The sequence below is a fragment of the Erpetoichthys calabaricus genome, chromosome 16 (assembly GCF_900747795.2).
Source record: "Erpetoichthys calabaricus chromosome 16, fErpCal1.3, whole genome shotgun sequence".
NCBI lineage: Eukaryota > Metazoa > Chordata > Cladistia > Polypteriformes > Polypteridae > Erpetoichthys > Erpetoichthys calabaricus.
The window spans coordinates 58,781,682-58,801,049 of record NC_041409.2 but is presented as its reverse complement, the minus strand read 5'-3'; the positions used below and the strand labels follow the sequence as shown (position 1 = coordinate 58,801,049).

Here is a 19,368-nt window from a genome sequence, read left to right as displayed (position 1 = left end):
TCCTCATCATTTGTTCAGTGAGTTTATAATATAGTTGTTCACATGTATTTATTACAATTAATTCATGACTTTAAATTCCACATTGTACTATAAGGACTATGAAAGAAAACAGAAGGGCACAAATTCTTTCAGAGGTCCACAAATGTCTGCTTTACAAACGATTAGCTTGCAGTCATTGCAGAGTCAGTGATGAATTCATGCAAGTGTTTATGGGTGTGAAGAGTCACACTGTTTCTGTGAATGATGCCAGACAGTTTATCTCCTGACTGCTTCTTCACCATTGAGATATTTCATATTTATACATTATCTTAAATACAACACTGAGCACTAAGCTTTGCTTTTATCTCAAGCTGTTCAAAGCACCTATAGAAAATGGACATGCAGACAGATAGAAATCTGTAGTCCTGTGAAATTGTAAAGGATTGACGTATTTAAAAATTTCCAACCTGCCACGTGCCTAATTATTAACCATCCCAGGTCAATTTTGGATTTCAGAATCTATTATATCTATATGGATATAAAATTCTAAGGACTGCCTGTCTGTCACGTGAACACTCACAAACTACTGGGGCTAGAACCCTGATCTCAGTCTTGATTGAAAGCTTATGACTCAATGTATTATGAGGTGGCAGCAAGCTCCAAAACTGACCTCTGCTCATGGGTTTGTTACAATAAAGTGATAGGAGAACGAAGTAACATAGTGAAGAAAAAAAACACCAGTGACATCTGCTGAGCATCAAGCAGATTGCAAGACTGATGACATAATGAACATCATCATAATAGGAACACAGCACCACCTACTAAACATCAAGTGTGGGATACTGAGTGTAGGAATGGAAAGCAGTTGTCAGCATATGTTTTCAAAATCCAGAAAGAAGTGTGAGTTCTTATGTGTTTGAACAAAAGAGTTTACAATTGTTTATATGTAATTTTTGTTGTGTCCTACAACCTGCTCCCTAATGCAAAAGATTCCTTACATCACCGTCTTAAAACAATGGGCTTAGATTCAATGATTTTTCACACGCAGAAATCACATCGTCAAATAGTCAAGACTTCCAGCCATATTGCTTTTACATCTTTACATTGATGTTTCTTTGAAGATCACTACTTGGAAAGTTAGATAACCAATGTGATCACTGTGAAGTTGAGTTTTTAATGGTGGAAACAAAAGATTGTTTTGTCACCTCTCTCAATATGAGCCACTTTTATTTCAGGACTATAAGTCTGCATGTTCCACTGGTAATGTCAGATTTTAGCAGTGTAATTAATTGAGACTTAATCTAAGTAAAAATCATCTCACCCACTTGTTTAACAGTGGAACATTTACAAAAAGATGAGTTAGTCCTAACAGCAACTTGGTGAGTGTAATATTAATAAGCTGGAATACTGGAATGGATTTTAGATGGAATCCCATTTGCCCCCCTGTAATGTAAGATTGTCAGACCTGCAAAGTGCACTTCCATGTCACAAGGGGCCAGAGCCTAACCTGACAGTACTGGGCACAAGGCAGGAACTCACCCTGGACTGGACAGTTCCTAATGGCCAGCTTATCACAGGGCCATTAACAAAGACAGCTACACTCAAAGTCAGTCATTAATCTAACCTTCACATCTTTGATACATGCAAAGAAGGAAACACAGGGGCTGAAAGAATAAAGACCACACAGACCGCAACCGGGTTTAAAGCCAACACTGAATCTGTGAAAATTACCAGTGCATATTAAAATAAAATCTATAGGCTATATGCATAGTTTTTGGAGTTTCGTAAGAGAGACCTGAAGGAATGCTCCTTAGCATGGAATCCCACTGCTGGCACCATGTGCAAGTCTCTTATGCTGCCTGCACTCCCACAGCAGTAGTACTCATATGAAAAGACTTGGATTGAAGGACCCTGTGAAGCACACCATATTAAATAAAAGATAAAAAGAGGCCCATCAGGGATGTTAACTTTTAGGCCCACAGAGAAGAGTGAAATGGTCAATGGCAAAGGCCAGATTGCTTAACTGATGGAAACTGGTCACATTTAAACTTAACTGTGAATGTGAAATTGAGGAGCTATGAGGGTGCATCAGAAAGTATAATTTGTAGGATTCAGTGACCAATGTTCACTACAGTAAAAGGCCACCTCCAGCTTCAAAGCGGTCTGTGTCAATTAAGGAAAATGTCAGTGGAGAGAACTTAATTCCACCGCTTTGTTTGCACATTTGCCTGTCCTAACTCCAAACACACAGCACAAGGCAGTTAAAAATTAAATTGCTGCTTGTTGCCGCCTGCTGCCATTTCAGGTTGCATATGGCATCCCCTGTAGTGCACACAGAAGTGACAGTTTGTGTATCTGTACACACTTGCACGTGCCAGGAAAAAAACATTCTTTGCTCCTCTGCTTACGTCCCTGGTGTGTTTAGCCACAGACTCACATAAAAGCAGAAAAAAAAGTTCTTAACCACTCAGCTGGGCTTCTAAGTGCTTTATGACAGTGTGCTCCTATAACATTACCGCAAGGCGTAAATTGCAGCGTTCACTCCGTGAAACCTTTCAGTGTAATTGCTGCCATGGTGCTAAGCGATTGTTACACAACATGTTTTTGTCAAAGTGCTAATCATCATCCGCCTAGCCATTATCATCTATTTGATACATAAGTAGCTGGGAACTTGAGCCCTGTGGGCCACTGGGGAAGTCCAACCTGCACCCATAAGGCACCATTCCCAACTCTTCCAAGTAAAAAGGCTGGGGACAGCAGTTGGCTGCCATCATTTTGAAGCGCTTCCTCGTGTCAGAGGTCCTGTCGTAGCACTCGCAGTCTTCTTTCGTACTTTCATGGTGGATCTTTCGTAGTAAATTGTTAATTAGTACCGACCTTCGAAGGTAAGCCTCTGGATCCTCAAGGAACCTCAGCTTCTGGAGAGAGAGCCTGAGGATGCAGGTGCGGTCTTCTGGGAGTATCAGGTGCTGGGGAGATAGAAGGCATGTCAGTGAGAAGAGGGCAGGACATGTAAAACCAGCCATGCTCTGACATTTTGAAATCAGTCATGTGAGCTTTCAGATGCAACCTATAATGACAGGCACCGTACAAAGAAAAACTAAGATTTTAACTGGTGGGTGGACACTCAGACATATAGATGTCTTCACATCTACGTTTTGTGCCTCTTTTCATACAATAATTTCACGCATATTAATATTTCCAAATTCTTTTCAATGATTTTAAGGTGCATCATCACCTTTGAACTCAAATTCTTCTAAACACCTAACCCTGCTTTGATTTTTACTCTTCACTGATCTTCCCAAACTGAACGTTAGTTCTTGAATCCCAAAACAAGTTATGGGCAGACAGATCCTAATCTAATCATTCTTGTATATATTATGACTTTCTTTGTAAGTCACCTTGGATAAAGGCATCTGTTAAATAAATAAATAATAATAATGAATCTTCTTCAAGCTCTTTCGCTTTTCTTCAACAGCTTACTCACAATCTGCAAAGCCCTGGAAGCATACCTTGATGAGATGCTTGCACCGTGTGCCAAATCCTTTCCAGCCAGGTGCCCCGCTAGTTGTTGTTTCACAGCCCAGTGGCTGTCCCTTCCTGGAACTCTCACTGCATCTGACTATCAGGTTCCTTCCATTGCAATGCTCAGATCCACACTGAAGATTGGGATATGTCTGCTGAACTTTGTAAAATGCACCGCTTCAGTCTCGTCATTCCAGCCTTCTATCTCAGACATCTTTGCTCTTGTCTGTTGTTTTCAAACATGGCGTATGTCAATGTCAAATTTTTCTCAGTCTTTCTATCAATACTTCAAGCTGTCTTATTTTGCAATCTTAGCAAAATGCTACTAAACAGGTAAACCCCAAAGACTGGCTGTATTTGATCAATGTGTGGCTTTCTCAACATCACACACACAAGAGAGGGAGGAGCAAAAGGAGGAAACAACAAGAACGCAAGCAGAAAGAGCAAATGAAATGAAGTTATGCTAGTGGAGACACCCATAAAGACTCATTCCCTCTAGTACATCACATGGGAGGTCTTTAGTGCCTTCTTTTCAAGTGTGGTCTGTAGGTGGCATCTCAGGACCCTAATCCCTACACATCTATGCAAACACCAGTCACTTGCTCAAATGCAATATTATGGTCCCTTCAGTGCACACAGTCACAAGTCACAAATCCTTCCTTCCTTCCTCTTTCCCAAATCTCCTTCAGTAAGTGTTGTCCTCCTGCTGATTCTGACTTCCTGAATGAGATGAGGAGGTTTCCTTTATGCCAGAACTTCTGGTGCACTGACATCGCATGAAGGAAGTGCTTCAAGGTTAGGCAGAAGGTCCTCAAAGCGAGGGAAGACATTTCCTGCATTTCCCCCTAGCAGCACCCATGGGAGCCAATAGGGATGGCCCAGCAGGACTACAGTTTCTAGTATGTTCATGCGGGTGTGTGCATGGGTGCACTGGCACAGAAACACTGCCACTTAACATATTGGGGGAGTATATGGTGCTGGAAGGCTGTTTCCCAATATCCATTCATTTTATGCTCCCAACTGGAAATGGGAATGCCATGCTTCATGGTCAGAATATCACTCCAGTGTCACCTCCCACTACAAAAGCTCGGCTAACCTACAACACTAGCCTTCTTGGCAAACCTCACTGCTGTGCCAAACTGTAAAATCCTGCCCCATTTCAGGATTCTCCGTAAACCACTCATGTGACAAAAGTCAGAAATATAACTCTAGATTGCTGTTCCTGTACCTTCAGTAAATCTAGTTGAACTCATAACTTCTGACTGCCATGTCCTTTAATAGTGGTCTCACTACCATTCTTGCCCCATTACCATTTTTTTTATTAATGATTCTGCTTGCCTGTTGTTACATATCTACTTTTTCTGGGCCTCTAATACTATTTATTGCATTTTTGGATTTCTATTTTGTACAGTGGTAGTGGTAGTCGTATTTGCTTTTGATATTCAGTACTGATGATTTCTTTTGTTTCTTTCCCTAACTATGCCCTTTCCCTTAGACGTATCTCATCTCCGAGTTCTTTTCCCGTGGTCCACCATTTTCTCTGAGCATTCATACCATCTGAGGCTTTCATAATGATGCCATATTAGCCTTTCTACTCTTTTATCGTTATCTAAACCAGTGCGCTTGACAGTCCATTCTGTGGCATGGCTCCACTGCTGCCAAACCCTGTTAACATTCTGATGGGTGTAACATACGTTGTAATGTTTTTGATGAAAATCATTTATGCAGATTCTACCTTTTTACTTTCAGTCTCCTATTTAGATATGTATTTCTGTCTGTGACAAGTATGCATGCCAATGAGTTGCCACACCAGTGAATCATGGAACAAATCATTTGGACATGTTGTTCTTCCACCAGTGCTTGAGACAAATGTACTTACTTTCTGAAAATACCCATGGTAATCTTTCTGTAAATCCTCTTCTTCCGCATATTTCCTCTTAAAATATGCTACTTTCGACGTTGTTGATGTAGTGGGTCTTTCCTTCAATAAAGAAGCTGTTTTAAATGACAAAAAGGCAGATAATCACGGTGGGGGATTAAGCGTTACAGAAAAGTTGGGTCGAAAACATCAATCCTTAAATTTAGAAATCTGTGGAGCAACTCAGTGGGCAACAATATGAGACAATGGTAAAAGGCAGGCACAGAGGAAGAAACTTGTATATAAAGAAGCAAAGGCTACAGGAGCGAGGGGACAAAATCGGGTGAACATGGGTAGTGAGAGCAGACTCAGAAACACAGAACCAGAAAACCAGAGAGAGATAAGAAATGGTAGATCTAGAAGAGGATCATCACTGTTATCAGTGGTGTTGTTAGCAATGAAAAAATGACCAGGAGGAAAGATGTTAAACTAGAATACAAAGCGAGAATCAAAACCAGAAAGTCAGAGAATCAGACACTGAAGCCAAAACATAATTACAAGTTGTAGTCAAAAAACATTGCATAAAATTCTAAATCAAGAAATATTTTACATAAGTTTTGAAACGTGGGTTTTCTTTTAAAGTTTATTCACAATTTAACACCGTTAAATGCACATCCAAGACAAAAATTGCAAAATTTGAATTCTCTAATATTCGCAACCCAAACCTGGGACCTCATTTATAAGACTTTGCATGAAATCAAGTGTGAAAATATGCCCTTGCTACAAAAGCTGAAAAATGCACATTTCTGCACAATTTGCTCTTTCTTAATCACAATCACTTTGTAAATATGTGTATGTGAGCGCTCCTCAAATGCCGTCCTGAAACATCCATATATGGAGGATGCTAATCAACCTCATACATACTCAATCACGATGCTGCACAATTTTATTGGCTGGTAGAGTAGCCTCCCATCTGATGCATGAAGACCCTGCCTCCTGCAGTATCTGGTTGTGCTATGCAACTGACAGAGCAAGATTATGGCACCTCTCCTCCGCATTCTGGGAATCAGAGAAAGGGATAAAACACCGGTGGCTGAGCAAGTAGCCACTATCACCTGGCACATGTACTGACGTGATTTCTGTTCAATGAATAGTGCAGGCCATATGAAGAACTGTGGGTTCAGCCAGTTACCTTACCAAAAAGCTAGCTGCCATGTACAGCACCATCACATCTGTCAAAACTACTCAAAATAAATGAATCATAGGTTGACCCAGGCCATGAAGAGACAATGTCAGTCTCATCTTGGCATCACTGTTGACTTGTGCGTTAATAGAATATCACTGCTCACAGTTAACCAAAGCAGCTTCATTCTCACTAGGTGTCCTTATTGAAATATGAGTGCAGTAAAGTTCTTCAATTACCTTAGCAGAACTTGACACTGCTGTAAATTATCATTTTATTTTGGCAAAAACGTGTTATGTGTAATGTATGTGGACCCACACTATACAAAAACTGAATGTAGTGCCTCCCCAGTCGGTTAGTGGCTTCCAGCACAGCAGACATGATGGAGTTAAGTTTGGCTGAGATACTCCTGATCTGTTGGCCAGTTCCCTGAGAAGTGACAACAGACAGCCTATGTAGATAAAGTGACAAATAACCAAAAAAGTTCTCCAGTGCAAGTATGCAGCATTAAAAGGGAACTAAAATAGAGCCTGTACATCATACTCATCACTTTTTAGGTGTAATATGTTTGTTGTGTCAATGCACATTATAATAGTGGCTTGGTGATATGCATCATCCTGCATGTGAGTTGTCATTTAGCTGGTTTGCTGTATTTCTTTGCTTGATTAAGGGGGTTGACATTCTCATTTCTCCAAAATGTTGTGTAAGCATGGGTCAGAGTTAATAAATATACGCATAAATATTCCTCCTTCAAGTCTGCTTTAATAATTCCTGATGTTTGCACGGGGAATTGCATGCACACATTTTGAGTCGCTTTTGGTGAACATGCACACTTTATAAATGAGGTCCCAGAAGAGTTAATATTGAGAAGAACGTAATGAGAAATGCAGAAACAATTCAAATAAAAACACCAACATAACAAGTAGTATCAAATCACAAGCATTCTAAAGCAATATAGAAATGAAGGAGACATCGGGAGATAATTAGATTGAGTGATACCGTACAGAAAATGTGAAATAGGCAATATGTTCACAAATTCTTTGTTATGGTTTGGAGGAATCAATGCACGCTGTGAAACAAGAACCAGCCAATACATATTAGCACCTCAGTTAATCATCATCATGATTTTTGATATGATCAGGAAAATAAACTAGGTTCAGATTCTTACAGAGTAGCTTGAAGGACCTAACTTTACATTAAAATAGATAGCTTAAAGGAAAACCTGCATAATTGTTAACACAACCTAGCACGCAAGAAAGCTTTAAGATCACCACTAGAATTGCATGAACTAAGATCATGATAATATGGTGAGGATTAAACAGCATCTAATCATGCTACTCTTAGGAAGCTTGTACAGAACGTATCAGCAAGAAATCTGTCATACAAAATATTCATAGAGTCTAGCAGGGACTGAATTGTTGGCTTCCATAAGACGGCAATATTGTGGCACACATTGGCCATGCTGAAGTGACAATACTGGCAATAATGGTAGGAACAAGGTTTATGTGCACACTGGGAGTGATTGTCGAGGAGAAGAAGAAAAACACAAGTGGATCAATAAATTATGTAAAATAAAGAAAAATATCAGTCAGGACAGAGGAGCTAGCTGATAGACAAGTGGCCGAGGCACCCTACCAGGGGGACAGGGTAACCTATTGCTTACTTAGGCCCAGAAAGTAATGTACAGTAGATGTATCTCCTTTCCATGTTTTGCCCTTTCATTTATATGATTTGGCCTCCTTGACTTCATCCAGGTTCTTCAGAGTCTGCTCAAGAGTATCCCCCTCTAGGACGCCCTTAACGCAAATGGCCAAGGATTTGTATAGTGAGCAGTCATTACCTGCAGCAGGTGAAGTACAGTGTCACGCCGCCCTGTCTGCCTGTCTCTGCCCTTGGTACCTGCCAGGCTCAGCGATCATTGCTCATAAAGCCAATCGCTGTTTCACGTACCTAAGAGTTACAGAGGAAGACGGTTTTGTCTTTAGCCGATGTGTTAATGCATTGAAGGCTTATTAAGAGAAAGAAAAGAGGCCTCTTAAGAAGATGTTCATATTTGAACAAGCTACTTATGAACTTCATTCATCTTTACCAAGAGAGAGAGCAGCAGGCATTCAAAGTAGACTTTGTAATATTTAGGTAACATATATTTCAAAATGATATTGACATAATCACTATTTGCTTAAGATGAAAGCTCATGGCAGCTGGTGTCTAAAATGGAACATAAACACAGAGATGCTGTGTGTGTTCTCAAGGATACAATATTTGTTTTTCATACCCTCTGAAATGCTCAGGTTTAAATAGCCATAATTTAAAATCTGCCTCACAGAAAATGAACATAATTAATGCCAATTAAACAAGGGCAGAACATGTTATTTTCTATTCAAGTCACATCCCGCCTGCTCTGTAATTTAGATTTAAAAATAAATGGAATTAACAAAATGTCACATTTCTTAAGAAGATTCCTTCTCTTTATGCCAGACTTGTGGAGAGTCTAATGCTTTTATTAAGGCCCACATTTCCACGAGAAGTCTCTTGCAAGGACTTTCAGCTGATGTTCCTAAATGAAAGGTAAGTAACTCTAATTTTCAGTTAAATTTTGGAAAAGTTTAGTAAGATATACTTCAATTTCAGGTCCTTGAAAGTTAATTTAAACTTGAGCACGAGGACACATGTGCATGAACAGAACTGTAGAGGGCTGATATGTAATGTGAAGGATGAGGGGTCTTTTATCACAAACAATGCTGGTAGAGCGTTGGCAATCCAAGAACTGTCTAAACATTTTTAAAAGAATGTGAGCGTGCCTGGTGAAACCTTGAAAAATGGCAGCCGCCTTGGCATAACCAATGTTCTCTCCAGTGCAACCTGTCCCTGTCATATGTACAGACCGTATGACTAGAGGTGGACACTCCGTCTCCCATCACTGACACATTTTAGCTGCATATAGAACATTCCCTGATGAAGCAGGATAAGGACATTTCTCTTGATATTTCCATGAAGGCTCCTTGTTCTTAACTGTACAATGTAGGCACATGCCATTTGATATTTCCTTTCAGGCTAAGAATCACCAACACGAATAACCCTCAATAGTCATAGACATCATTTCCTAAATACTCCAGAGAAAATCATAATAACAAGCAATGGTCCTGGATTCACCTAAACAAGCTTGGAATAACTACTGAAATGCACAATTACTGAACGAGCAAATGCTGCATTAAAAATTATATGACAGTCACTTAAAGGCATCTGTAACATCTAAAAAATACCCAGATTAGGTCCAACAATTCTCCAAGAACATTACCAATTTCTAAACCTGAAAACTTTTGCCGAGCCTGGAAAATCACACAATAACCACAGGAATATTTCCCAAATCCACTTATCCTGTCTGAACTCTAACTATATCCAGAAGGACCTCACTAGAGAAACCTGAATATTTCTGAAAAAACAAAGAGGTTTATTGTAACCCGACAATTGAGAATAACAAGGGAAGCAAGAAAAGCAATTGCATGGCTTAATGAACATTGAGAGACGTCGTGGACAATTCCAGAATGACTGGAAATGTTCTGAGAGTGCATGAAGAACATGAGCAACTGTGGAGTAATCCGAAACTTTTCTCACCAGCCAAAGAGGCATAATTTACAAAACATATGAACAACATCAAAGCATCCTGCAGATTATTCATACTTCCTTTGTCTGAACCTGATGTTATTAGCAGAAGGATAAATGGTGGACATACGTCCAAAACCTAGTAAATTCAATTGGTCTGGCTAAAGTACAACAAGGACCACCTGGCAGACTGTTATTATTATTATGATTTATCCATTAATTTTCATGGTTACTTCATTTCAGGGAAACAAATGCCACCGCATATCCTGGTAGCATTTGGAATCAATCTTTAACAGATTAATAATTCCCTGCACACTCACATGCAAACACATTTGTACTACCACTGGGTCGATGTGGTATTACCCATAAACCTAACCTGGACATCAATGAGAAATCCATATAGAGAAAGAAGGAGAACATGTAATCTCTACCTAGGCAGTGCTTGGGCTAAAATACGATAAACAGGATTGAGATGCCGTGAAGCAGCAAGGGAGCAGCCCCTTGATATTATTATTATTATTAGTAGTAGTAGTAGTATTGTTACATACTGTACCATTCTCAAATTCACTTAATTCAATCAAGGTTTGTGAGGATTGGAACCCATCCCAGAAGCATTAGGCGTAATGCAGGAAATGGCCCTGGACAGGGGACTAGTTCATCACAGGCCCCAGTAACACTCACAGTCACAATAGGGACAGCTTGGAATCGCCAAGTACCTTAATCATCAAACCCCTGGAGATGAGGCAAATGCCACAATTCAGAAATTCAACCTGTTTCTAGTGTTATGATCATTTTTGCTCAAGTTACCATTTTGTTTGGTGACATCATGATCACCACCATTTTGGGTCCTGGTAGTTGTTAACACACTGCATGTTGCTAAGCACATGAGCAGCACATTGTTCCACGTGTGAAGTCATGACAGCTGGCTTATATTAAGAATACACTGCACACACAAAATGTTGTGGAAAAATAAGTAAAGACTCTGCTATAATTGTAAGATTCATTAGAATGGTGTTACTGCTTTTGGCATTCATTTTGCTTCTAATTTTGACATAATTTTTGCCCGTGAATTTGTTTGCTCATCTCTGTCCTTTAGTGCTTTGAATTGTTCTTTAAATTGCTCTTCGGTCTCTGCTGTTCTGACACCCTTTTCCATATTGATCTAATTTCAAATCAAGCCAATTGTAACAGAAAATCCATATGAGCGCATGAAAAGCATGCAAACTCTACATGGACAAGAACTGAATCCATGGGACGATCGCTCTAGCCAAGGCCACTCAGTAGTATTATTATTTAGGCTTCAGTCACAGACCTCAGGTTCATAAATATTATTTTTATCATTATGTGCTTAATTTGCAATATACACACATACACACACACACACACACACATTAGATAGATAGATAGATAGATAGATAGATAGATAGATAGATAGATAGATAGATAGATAGATAGATAGATAGATAGATAGATAGATAGATAGATAGATAGATAGATAGATAGATACTTTATTAATCCCAAGGGGAAATTCACATACTCCAGCAGCATACTGATAAAGAACAATATTAAATTAAAGAGTGATAACAACGCAGGTATACAGACAGACAATAACTTTATATAATGTTAACGTTGACCCACCAACCCCCCGACCCGATTCCGTGTGGAATTGAAGAGTCACATAGTGTGGGGAGAAACAACCTCCTCAGTCTGTCAGTGGAGCATATATATATAAATGTACGTCCGGTTGATTTTGTATGCGTATAGATCTGTGATCGTGAGTCCTTCCTTCTGATGGCGTTGCGATGTTCCTGTATTCATGTTGCGATTCTTTTTGATGTTTGTCCTATGTGTACCGCTGGGCAAGAACTGATCTATACGCATACAAAATCAACCAGACACACATTTAACTGGGATAATGTACAAGTAAGATTTAAGGCCAGTACTAAAAATGCCAGAGAGCTGGCTTAATCTTGGCTATCAAACGAAAACGCCTTTAACAGACATCTAGACATAAACCCAGTATGTACAAACATGCTCATAATAAATAGAAAAAAATAAATACATTTACGACCAATACTCCTCCCAACCCCCACCTCATTACCCCCCCCCCCCGCACACACTGACCTAAGACTACCCCACCATTTATTTTAGATATATATTGCCTTTGATTCTTGTATGTCTAAGCATTATCCTCTGATGACGGCTCCAGGCAGGGGCTGAAAGCTCAGGAATAAAAGCTACATTATGAAACGTGATTCATCTTCTCCCTTTGTGGATCTCCAGCTGCAAAATATATATATATATATATATATATATATATATATATATATATATATATATATATATATATATATATATATATATATATATATATATATATACATACACAGTATTCACACACAATAACAGGTGAACTACTGGTACATAGCATCTTCAGACTCTCATTTCATCCCATCTCATTTTCTGGAGATAACAGGCTAAGCAAGCCTTACTTTACCTAACATAGCTGAGAAATTATCTCCAGCTCCTCCTAAGGATCTGCCAAGCATTACCAGGCCAACTAAGAGATACGGTGCTTCTGTCACATTCTGGAGTTCCTCCTCTTAGTTACACCACTTCCAGAACACTTCTGATAGAAGGCACCCAGTGGTCATCCCGACTAAATACCCAAAACACCTCGAGTGTCACTTCTGTTCTGGAGTAGCAGAGCATCTTCTCTATAGCTCACCTGATCTGGTGAGCATCTCACCTTTTCACTGATTTGATGTTACTTGCAAAGCACAGAAACCTTGGAATTATATCATCAATGTGTTTGTATTTGGCCATACACCAGAATTGTCTGTGACTAGAATATTAAGACTCTCATCTGAGGTCTACAACTCTTCACAATGATCCAGCGTATTACCATCACTTCCACCTTTCCATTGGTCAGTCACACCTTCTCTCTAGAACAAGGTACCAAGATCCATAAAGCCCCCACTTAAGACAGCTTCTCACCTGACTAGGGCAATTCACTACTTTCTCTGGTAGCTCACTTTACATCTGGAGGTGACAATTCTTACTCTGACCACTTAACATTCATGTACAAACAGGGGAACATAGGTAGGGGAAGTCAAACTGACAGCATTATCCACCAACAGCAAGTGGGATTCTTTCCAAGACTCGTCTACACCTTGAGATCTTGCCCATGACAATGATGAACAGGAAGGTGACACAACACACCCTTCATGGACTCCTGTGCCTTCAGTTGCAGGAGGCACACAACAGTAGCAGTAAAACCCAAAGATAGCACAAGGAAGTCAGTCATAAGAATTCTCTAGACATACAAAACACAGATAGACAAGCACTGGCAAAGACTCAACAGATATCTCTACAAAGACACTAAATTTGAACCTTAGAACAATTTAAAGTGAGGAACAGCCATTCATCTCAGCAAAGCTTGCTAATCCTATTCCCCTATTTTTTTTTCAAAATGCCATCAAGTCAAGTTTTAAAAGTGCTCATAATCCTACTCTCTACCACACTATTTAGCTATTTATTTCATTTCTCTATGGTTCTCTCTGTAAAGAAAGACTTTGTAATGTTTGTGTGAAATACGTCCTTAACAAGTTTTTATCTGTGTCCCCATGTTCTCATTTTAAAGTAACAACTGACATCCACCATACTAATTCCTTAATTCATTTGAAACACTTCAATCACGTCACCTCTTAATCTCCACTTGCTTAAACTGAAAACTCCATTAATCTTTCCTCATAGCTCAGACCCCTCAATCTCTGAATCAGCCTAGTTGCTCTTTTCTGGATTTTCTTCAAATTTTTTTGTGGCCCTGAAACCAAACCTGCACACAGTACTCCAGGTGAGGCCTCACTAGTGTGTTATATAAGTTAACCTCTCTTGAATTTTACTCCACACATTCTGTTAGCCTTCTTAATGGCTTCTATTCACTGTTTGGATGTGATAAGTCTACTATGACTCCCAGGTCCTTCTTGTGAGGTGATTTTTCATGTTTCAGGACCTCCCATTGTGTATCGAATCTAACATTTTTACTTAATACATGTAATACCATACATTTACAGCTCCATTACATTTTATCTGCCACAAATCTGCCCACACCCATACTTTGTCCGGGTTCCTATGTAATGAATTCCAGGTTATCTGCCATTTCACCCAGTTTTGTATTATCTCCAAATTTAACCAGCTTGTTTTTATACTCATATCAGGATTATTAATGTCTGTTAAAAGGACTGGCAGTGCCAACACTGATCCCTGAGGGACACAACTTTTAACATCACCCAATTCTGAGAAGCCAACTGATTTAAGAGAACATGGCCAGACTAACATTCTTTAAACAGAAACTACAGAATGGTGCTGCACAAAATCAAGTTTTCCTTCATATATTTGGCAGAAGCTGTTACACAAGAATATTGGAATTAGAATATCACAACCATCTTTAAAATATTCCCTTAGTTAAACTTCAGATTTAAATCCAGTTTTCATGATTTGAATTATGAATCCTTGAATGTAATTAGAAATAAATCGACGACCTGAATCCATGTGACTGGATAGGAACACAGAGAGCTGGAGTATTTGTCTGACATAACTGCTACAAGGCAATGAACTTGACTCGCATGAAGTAAAACAAAATGCAGTTGATGATAGTGAGTGGGGGCTCAACAAAAGTGTTATTGTGTAGACTCTAGTCCTTGTCTGCCAAGGTTTCACCAGATGCTGTTTGCACTTTGCTCAAATGTAGGAGTGAAGACAGAAGAGGGGCTGCGTCACGGTCTCAATAACTCATCTTCAGTCTTTATTTCAGGAAATCAAAACCTTTACACAATCCCTGTATTGCAAGAAAAAGTCATGATATGTGTGTGTGTGTGTGTGTGTGGGGGGGGGGGGGGTATTCATCAATGTTGCATTAACATTCCTAGAAGTTTAAAAAGGTTTCATTCTACAGCTACTGCTTTTGTTGTGCTATCTGGAATGGAATGCTGCTTGTGTGCCTTGTGGGAGTATACACAGATGGTGGAACACCGCAACCCAGAGAAACAGGGTGGATTATACCCACCTACTGCAAGGAGGAGGTCTGAAATGCAAAGGTAGCTTGGGAGATTCACACTCTTCAGCACAGAAAGCAAAACTGTCTCAGATCAGTTCTGTGTTTATTATTAATTCCTGCTTCATAAAGTTATCTTAAAGGTTTTCCGTAACTCTAAAAAATAAATCAATAGAACGCGAAAGAACCAGTGGAACTTTACCACTGAGTAGGCACGCCGCTTTACTGAAGCACCACCGCTATTAGCCCCAGTAAAGACCCTAAAGTGACACAGTAGCTTTAAGAGCACAATAAACCTTTCACGTAAACTAAGACTTAACATTGAGGGGAGATCGTGTCCTTCCATACAAGATGTTCGTTCTTTATGAACTCAAGCCCAGCCGATATTTACGAGCGCTCCGCATCGAATGGAGCGTAGACGTCACTGCCAGGTTAGTGGCTCGGCTCACGCATCGACTGTTTAGCAGTAAATGATCAATTAGAGCAATCCGCCTCTATTCATTTGAGCAGTTTCGCTACTGGGAGCCGACTCAGCAGGCACCTTGCTTTACATTCAGAAAAATGTTTAGGTCTGCAAATAGATAAGTTTAAACATTACGAGCTTCCAAGCGCGCAGCCACAAATTCCACTAAATCTCTGGGGAGATGCACTATGTCAAGCAGGCGATCTCCGGGACGCCGTTTTCTTCCTGCACCTCAAAACCATGGAGGCTACGTAGGTTTATTATGAGCATTAATTTGGCCCAATGGGAACACATCCTTCGATGAGGCGTCCCTTCCAGGTTTGGTGTCCGTCTTGTGCTCATTACCGCCGAGAGCGGCTCTACAAAAGTGCCTGCGATTTAAAGCGTTCTGTTATGTATGAATGGTGTCCAAATTATGCTGGTTCTTAGTGTCAAATCGCGCCGCAAATTAAACCAATGCTGACTGACAAGAGAAAGCGGAGTATGAATAAACTGCAATTAGGAAAAAAAAAAAACGATTAGAGTTAATTAAAAGAAAATTGGTGAGAACCAGTTGGGATTGTTTTAATAGAAACTGAATAAAGTCTTCTGAGACGTGCACTTTAAAGTAACGTTTAAGTGAGAGAAACACGATCTCGATCATCCTTTACAGCTCAAAGCCCGCCCACGTATGACACAAAATCCTCTCCCCCCAATTGAGCGGTGGGGATGGGCCCTAAAGCAACTCGCGACAAAATCTGGATGTGGGGGGCTCGGGTTACAGGTACGTGAGAGGCTCATTTCTGCAGTGGTGTCGGAAAGACCGTCAAATGTAACATGCCAAAAAAAAAAAAACAACAACACGTATTCACAAATTCGCTTGTCAATTGAGGCTCTCAAGTTTCCGATCCCTTTCGGGCATCACGGGACGCAGCCTTTGGGACTCATTTGGTGGCTTGTAATTGATGCTGACTGAGTTATACCCCCAACTTGTACGTGACAAAAGCCAAGTAGAATAAAAGAACAGATGAAAAGAGCTTCTCGTGCATTTTCGAATAGTTTGTTCAGCTCATATATTTTCATTAATGTAAGTAATTCCTCAGGATTTCAATATGAAGCGGATTCTCATTGCGTGAACGTTTCGGTTGTCTACGTGTATATTCTCGCCATCTCTTAATGACAATCCAGGAAGACGCGACTGCTCTGTGTTTCCAATTATTCCTCCTCTCAAATGTTCTCTCTTGGTACTGTTGTCTGTTTGTCAGCATGCAAGACATTGTTTATTTTCTTATTGCTATGTGAATGAGTTGCGTACTGTGGAAGTTGCTAAGACAGACTAATGTGCTACATACCTGGAAAGGGAAAAAAGCCGAAGACATGGGATACAATGCATAAGTGAAATCTTGAACTGCTTACGTAAATTTAAATATAGTAAATACTAAAAAATAAAGTCCCTCTATGTGACTTTTAATGTGTCTTTTGCACTATTGGTTCATTTTTTCTGATTAGCCACAGAGTAACTAGATTAAATAACCTTAGAACATTCAGTTTCGGATTCTGTAAACGCCTGTCACGTTGAAACGAGGATTGCCAAGCGGATTTGCCAAATCTGTAAGAGTTGTCGCTTCAGTGGAATTGCTATTTGGGGCATGCATGGATATTTGCATTGGCATGTATTTCAGCTGTATTGGTTTTCATTTCGAGTGTGAAAACGCTGCAGTGTTAACCTTGAAATCTGCCACCAAGTGAATCTGCGGGTGAACACGTTGTTGTTTGAAAATCTCGTTTTGTTAAGTGGCAAATTCCAGATGTTGGCGAATGTATTTTCTTTTCAAGGATGTGCAACGCAATCGAAGTAATCAAGCTTTCCGCAGAAGCCTATTACTTGTGCTTGTTAACACTTACCACACCCTCCAATGAGTTTACGAACATGTATATATAATTTTCTTTATACATTAAAAACTTACTTCTGACCAACTTTGACATACGACATCTAATTCAAGTTAGCACATCTGCCAGCTAGCTTCCTCTTCGTTTGTTACAAAGACTTAGCAGCACTATGTTCGAAAGGCGCTACATTTGGTGTAAGCACATTTGAAACAACTGACATTTTCTGAAGGAAGCTTTGCCTGGCCAGTACCTTTATAAAATAAAGCCTTCTGGCACCGGCGTTATCATATTATAGTTTTTGATTTTCTGGTACCTGTGGAAAGCTGGTGACTGCTACGTCTGAAGCGTCCACGCAAGGATGTCCACAGGACTGAAGCTGAGTCGCGCTCGCGGTACTCCGTTGCATTGATCCTTAGTAAATGAGATCGCTTTCCTGAATCAGTCCCAATCCGTAGTCTCAGTTGTTTTAGTTCCCACGCCCTGCAGTCACTAATGTACCTCAGCACCTGAGAAACGCTGTTGCGATCCTGAAATATCCTTTTTTAGCGCAATAAGCATCAACCCAGCTGCTTCTAATTCTGATTGGTCCACGACGAAGCAGATGTTACCTGTTGCCTGGAGAGTTGCTTGGAGATGATGACGCTCCCTTCATCTCGGCAACATCTCGACCTCCATGTACGAGCGCGTGCGGGAGCGCGCGTCACGGAGAACGACTGCTAACATTTGTGCATTTTTGAATTTTTTGATTATACATAAATGTCCTGCATGGGACGGACTGCAATTCTGTTCATGACTGGAGTTCTTGTGCCTGATGCTGCCCGAATAGGCTTACAGGCTCAGGCTTCCCGCTACTGTGATGTAAAAAAAAACACTTCAGAAAAATTATAAACTATAACATATAAATATTAAAGATTAAATAATCTAAATTAATCTAACTCATCTAATCTGATATATATTAAATTAAATTTTGTATAAAAATATAACATTGATATTATATATGATATCAAAACTTTAATCTTTTTAATAAGTACTCCTGAACCAGATTAGATATAATTGTCTATTCATCCGTTTTTTTACCTGCTTAAAAGCAGGGTCAGTCCTAAAGAAAATGAATGCATTTATTGTATGTGATTATTACAGTTTTATCATTTTGATATGATACATTCACTATATTATATTAATAACCAAGGTGTATTAAATACTGATTATTAAAATTATTGGCTTCCGTTTTGAAATAAGAATGCAGCTCTACAAACGCTAAGATGTTCTCTTCAGTTGCCGTATGACAAAAAAAACATTTTTTTCTTCTCTTTTTTCATTTTGCAGCCTTGAAAGCATCTGGGTACTCCATGAATACAGGAGACCAGGTGAACAAGTGCCAGCTGTGGTCAAGTGCATTACACAAACCTGTAGCAAGGCAAGAAATCTTTTGAAACCTCAGTAGATGGTGTCTCAGTAGAGCTGTCACCACGAGAAGAAAAGGTCAACTTGCATTAACTCATGGGGTTAGGGAATTTACATTTGTAGCATAATATGTATAGCAAATTATATTGACCTGCCTGGCTGTAGGACATAGTATTCACCATCTGCTTTAGATACTCCTTAATAGCTGTTGGTTTCATGATGATAGACCATGCTGGCAAAGCCCATTCATTACACCACATACTGTAAACTTTAACATGGGCACTAATTAACTGACTAGCTTAAATGGTATAGCTTTAAGAGCTATGAGATAGAATGTACATGGCATGACAAAAACCGAGAGATAGATAGATTGACAGATATTATACCAAAAGGGTATAAGTGTACAGTATTTACTCCTTGATATGAAG

General features: G+C 39.6%; 1 protein-coding gene across 1 annotated transcript; it reads right to left on the bottom strand.

Annotated features, from left to right (window-relative positions):
• Positions 1-1,087: 1,087 nt before the first annotated feature.
• LOC114666499 (uncharacterized) lies at positions 1,088-18,188 on the bottom strand. The gene is made up of 4 exons (XM_028821394.2): positions 18,145-18,188; positions 17,850-18,073; positions 5,384-5,499; positions 1,088-2,948 (listed from the first exon to the last, which is right to left on the bottom strand). Exons 1-4 carry the CDS (start codon positions 18,186-18,188, stop codon positions 2,610-2,612), a joined length of 723 nt encoding a protein of 240 aa, XP_028677227.1. The 3' UTR covers positions 1,088-2,609.
• Between the last annotated feature and the right edge of the window lie 1,180 nt (positions 18,189-19,368).

What these genes read in the sequence shown, in the direction of transcription:
- LOC114666499 (XM_028821394.2), bottom strand. Translation starts at nt 18,188, where the DNA reads ATGAAGGGAGCGTCATCATCTCCAAGCAACTCTCCAGGCAACAG. An exon ending in CAGTCACCAGCTTTCCACAG is followed by an intron (nt 5,500 to 17,849) that starts GTACCAGAAAAT and finishes CATTTAAAACAG; the next exon opens with CTTCTTTATTGAAGGAAAGA. An exon ending in ACCATGGGTATTTTCAGAAA is followed by an intron (nt 2,949 to 5,383) that starts GTAAGTACATTT and finishes CTATCTCCCCAG; the next exon opens with CACCTGATACTCCCAGAAGA.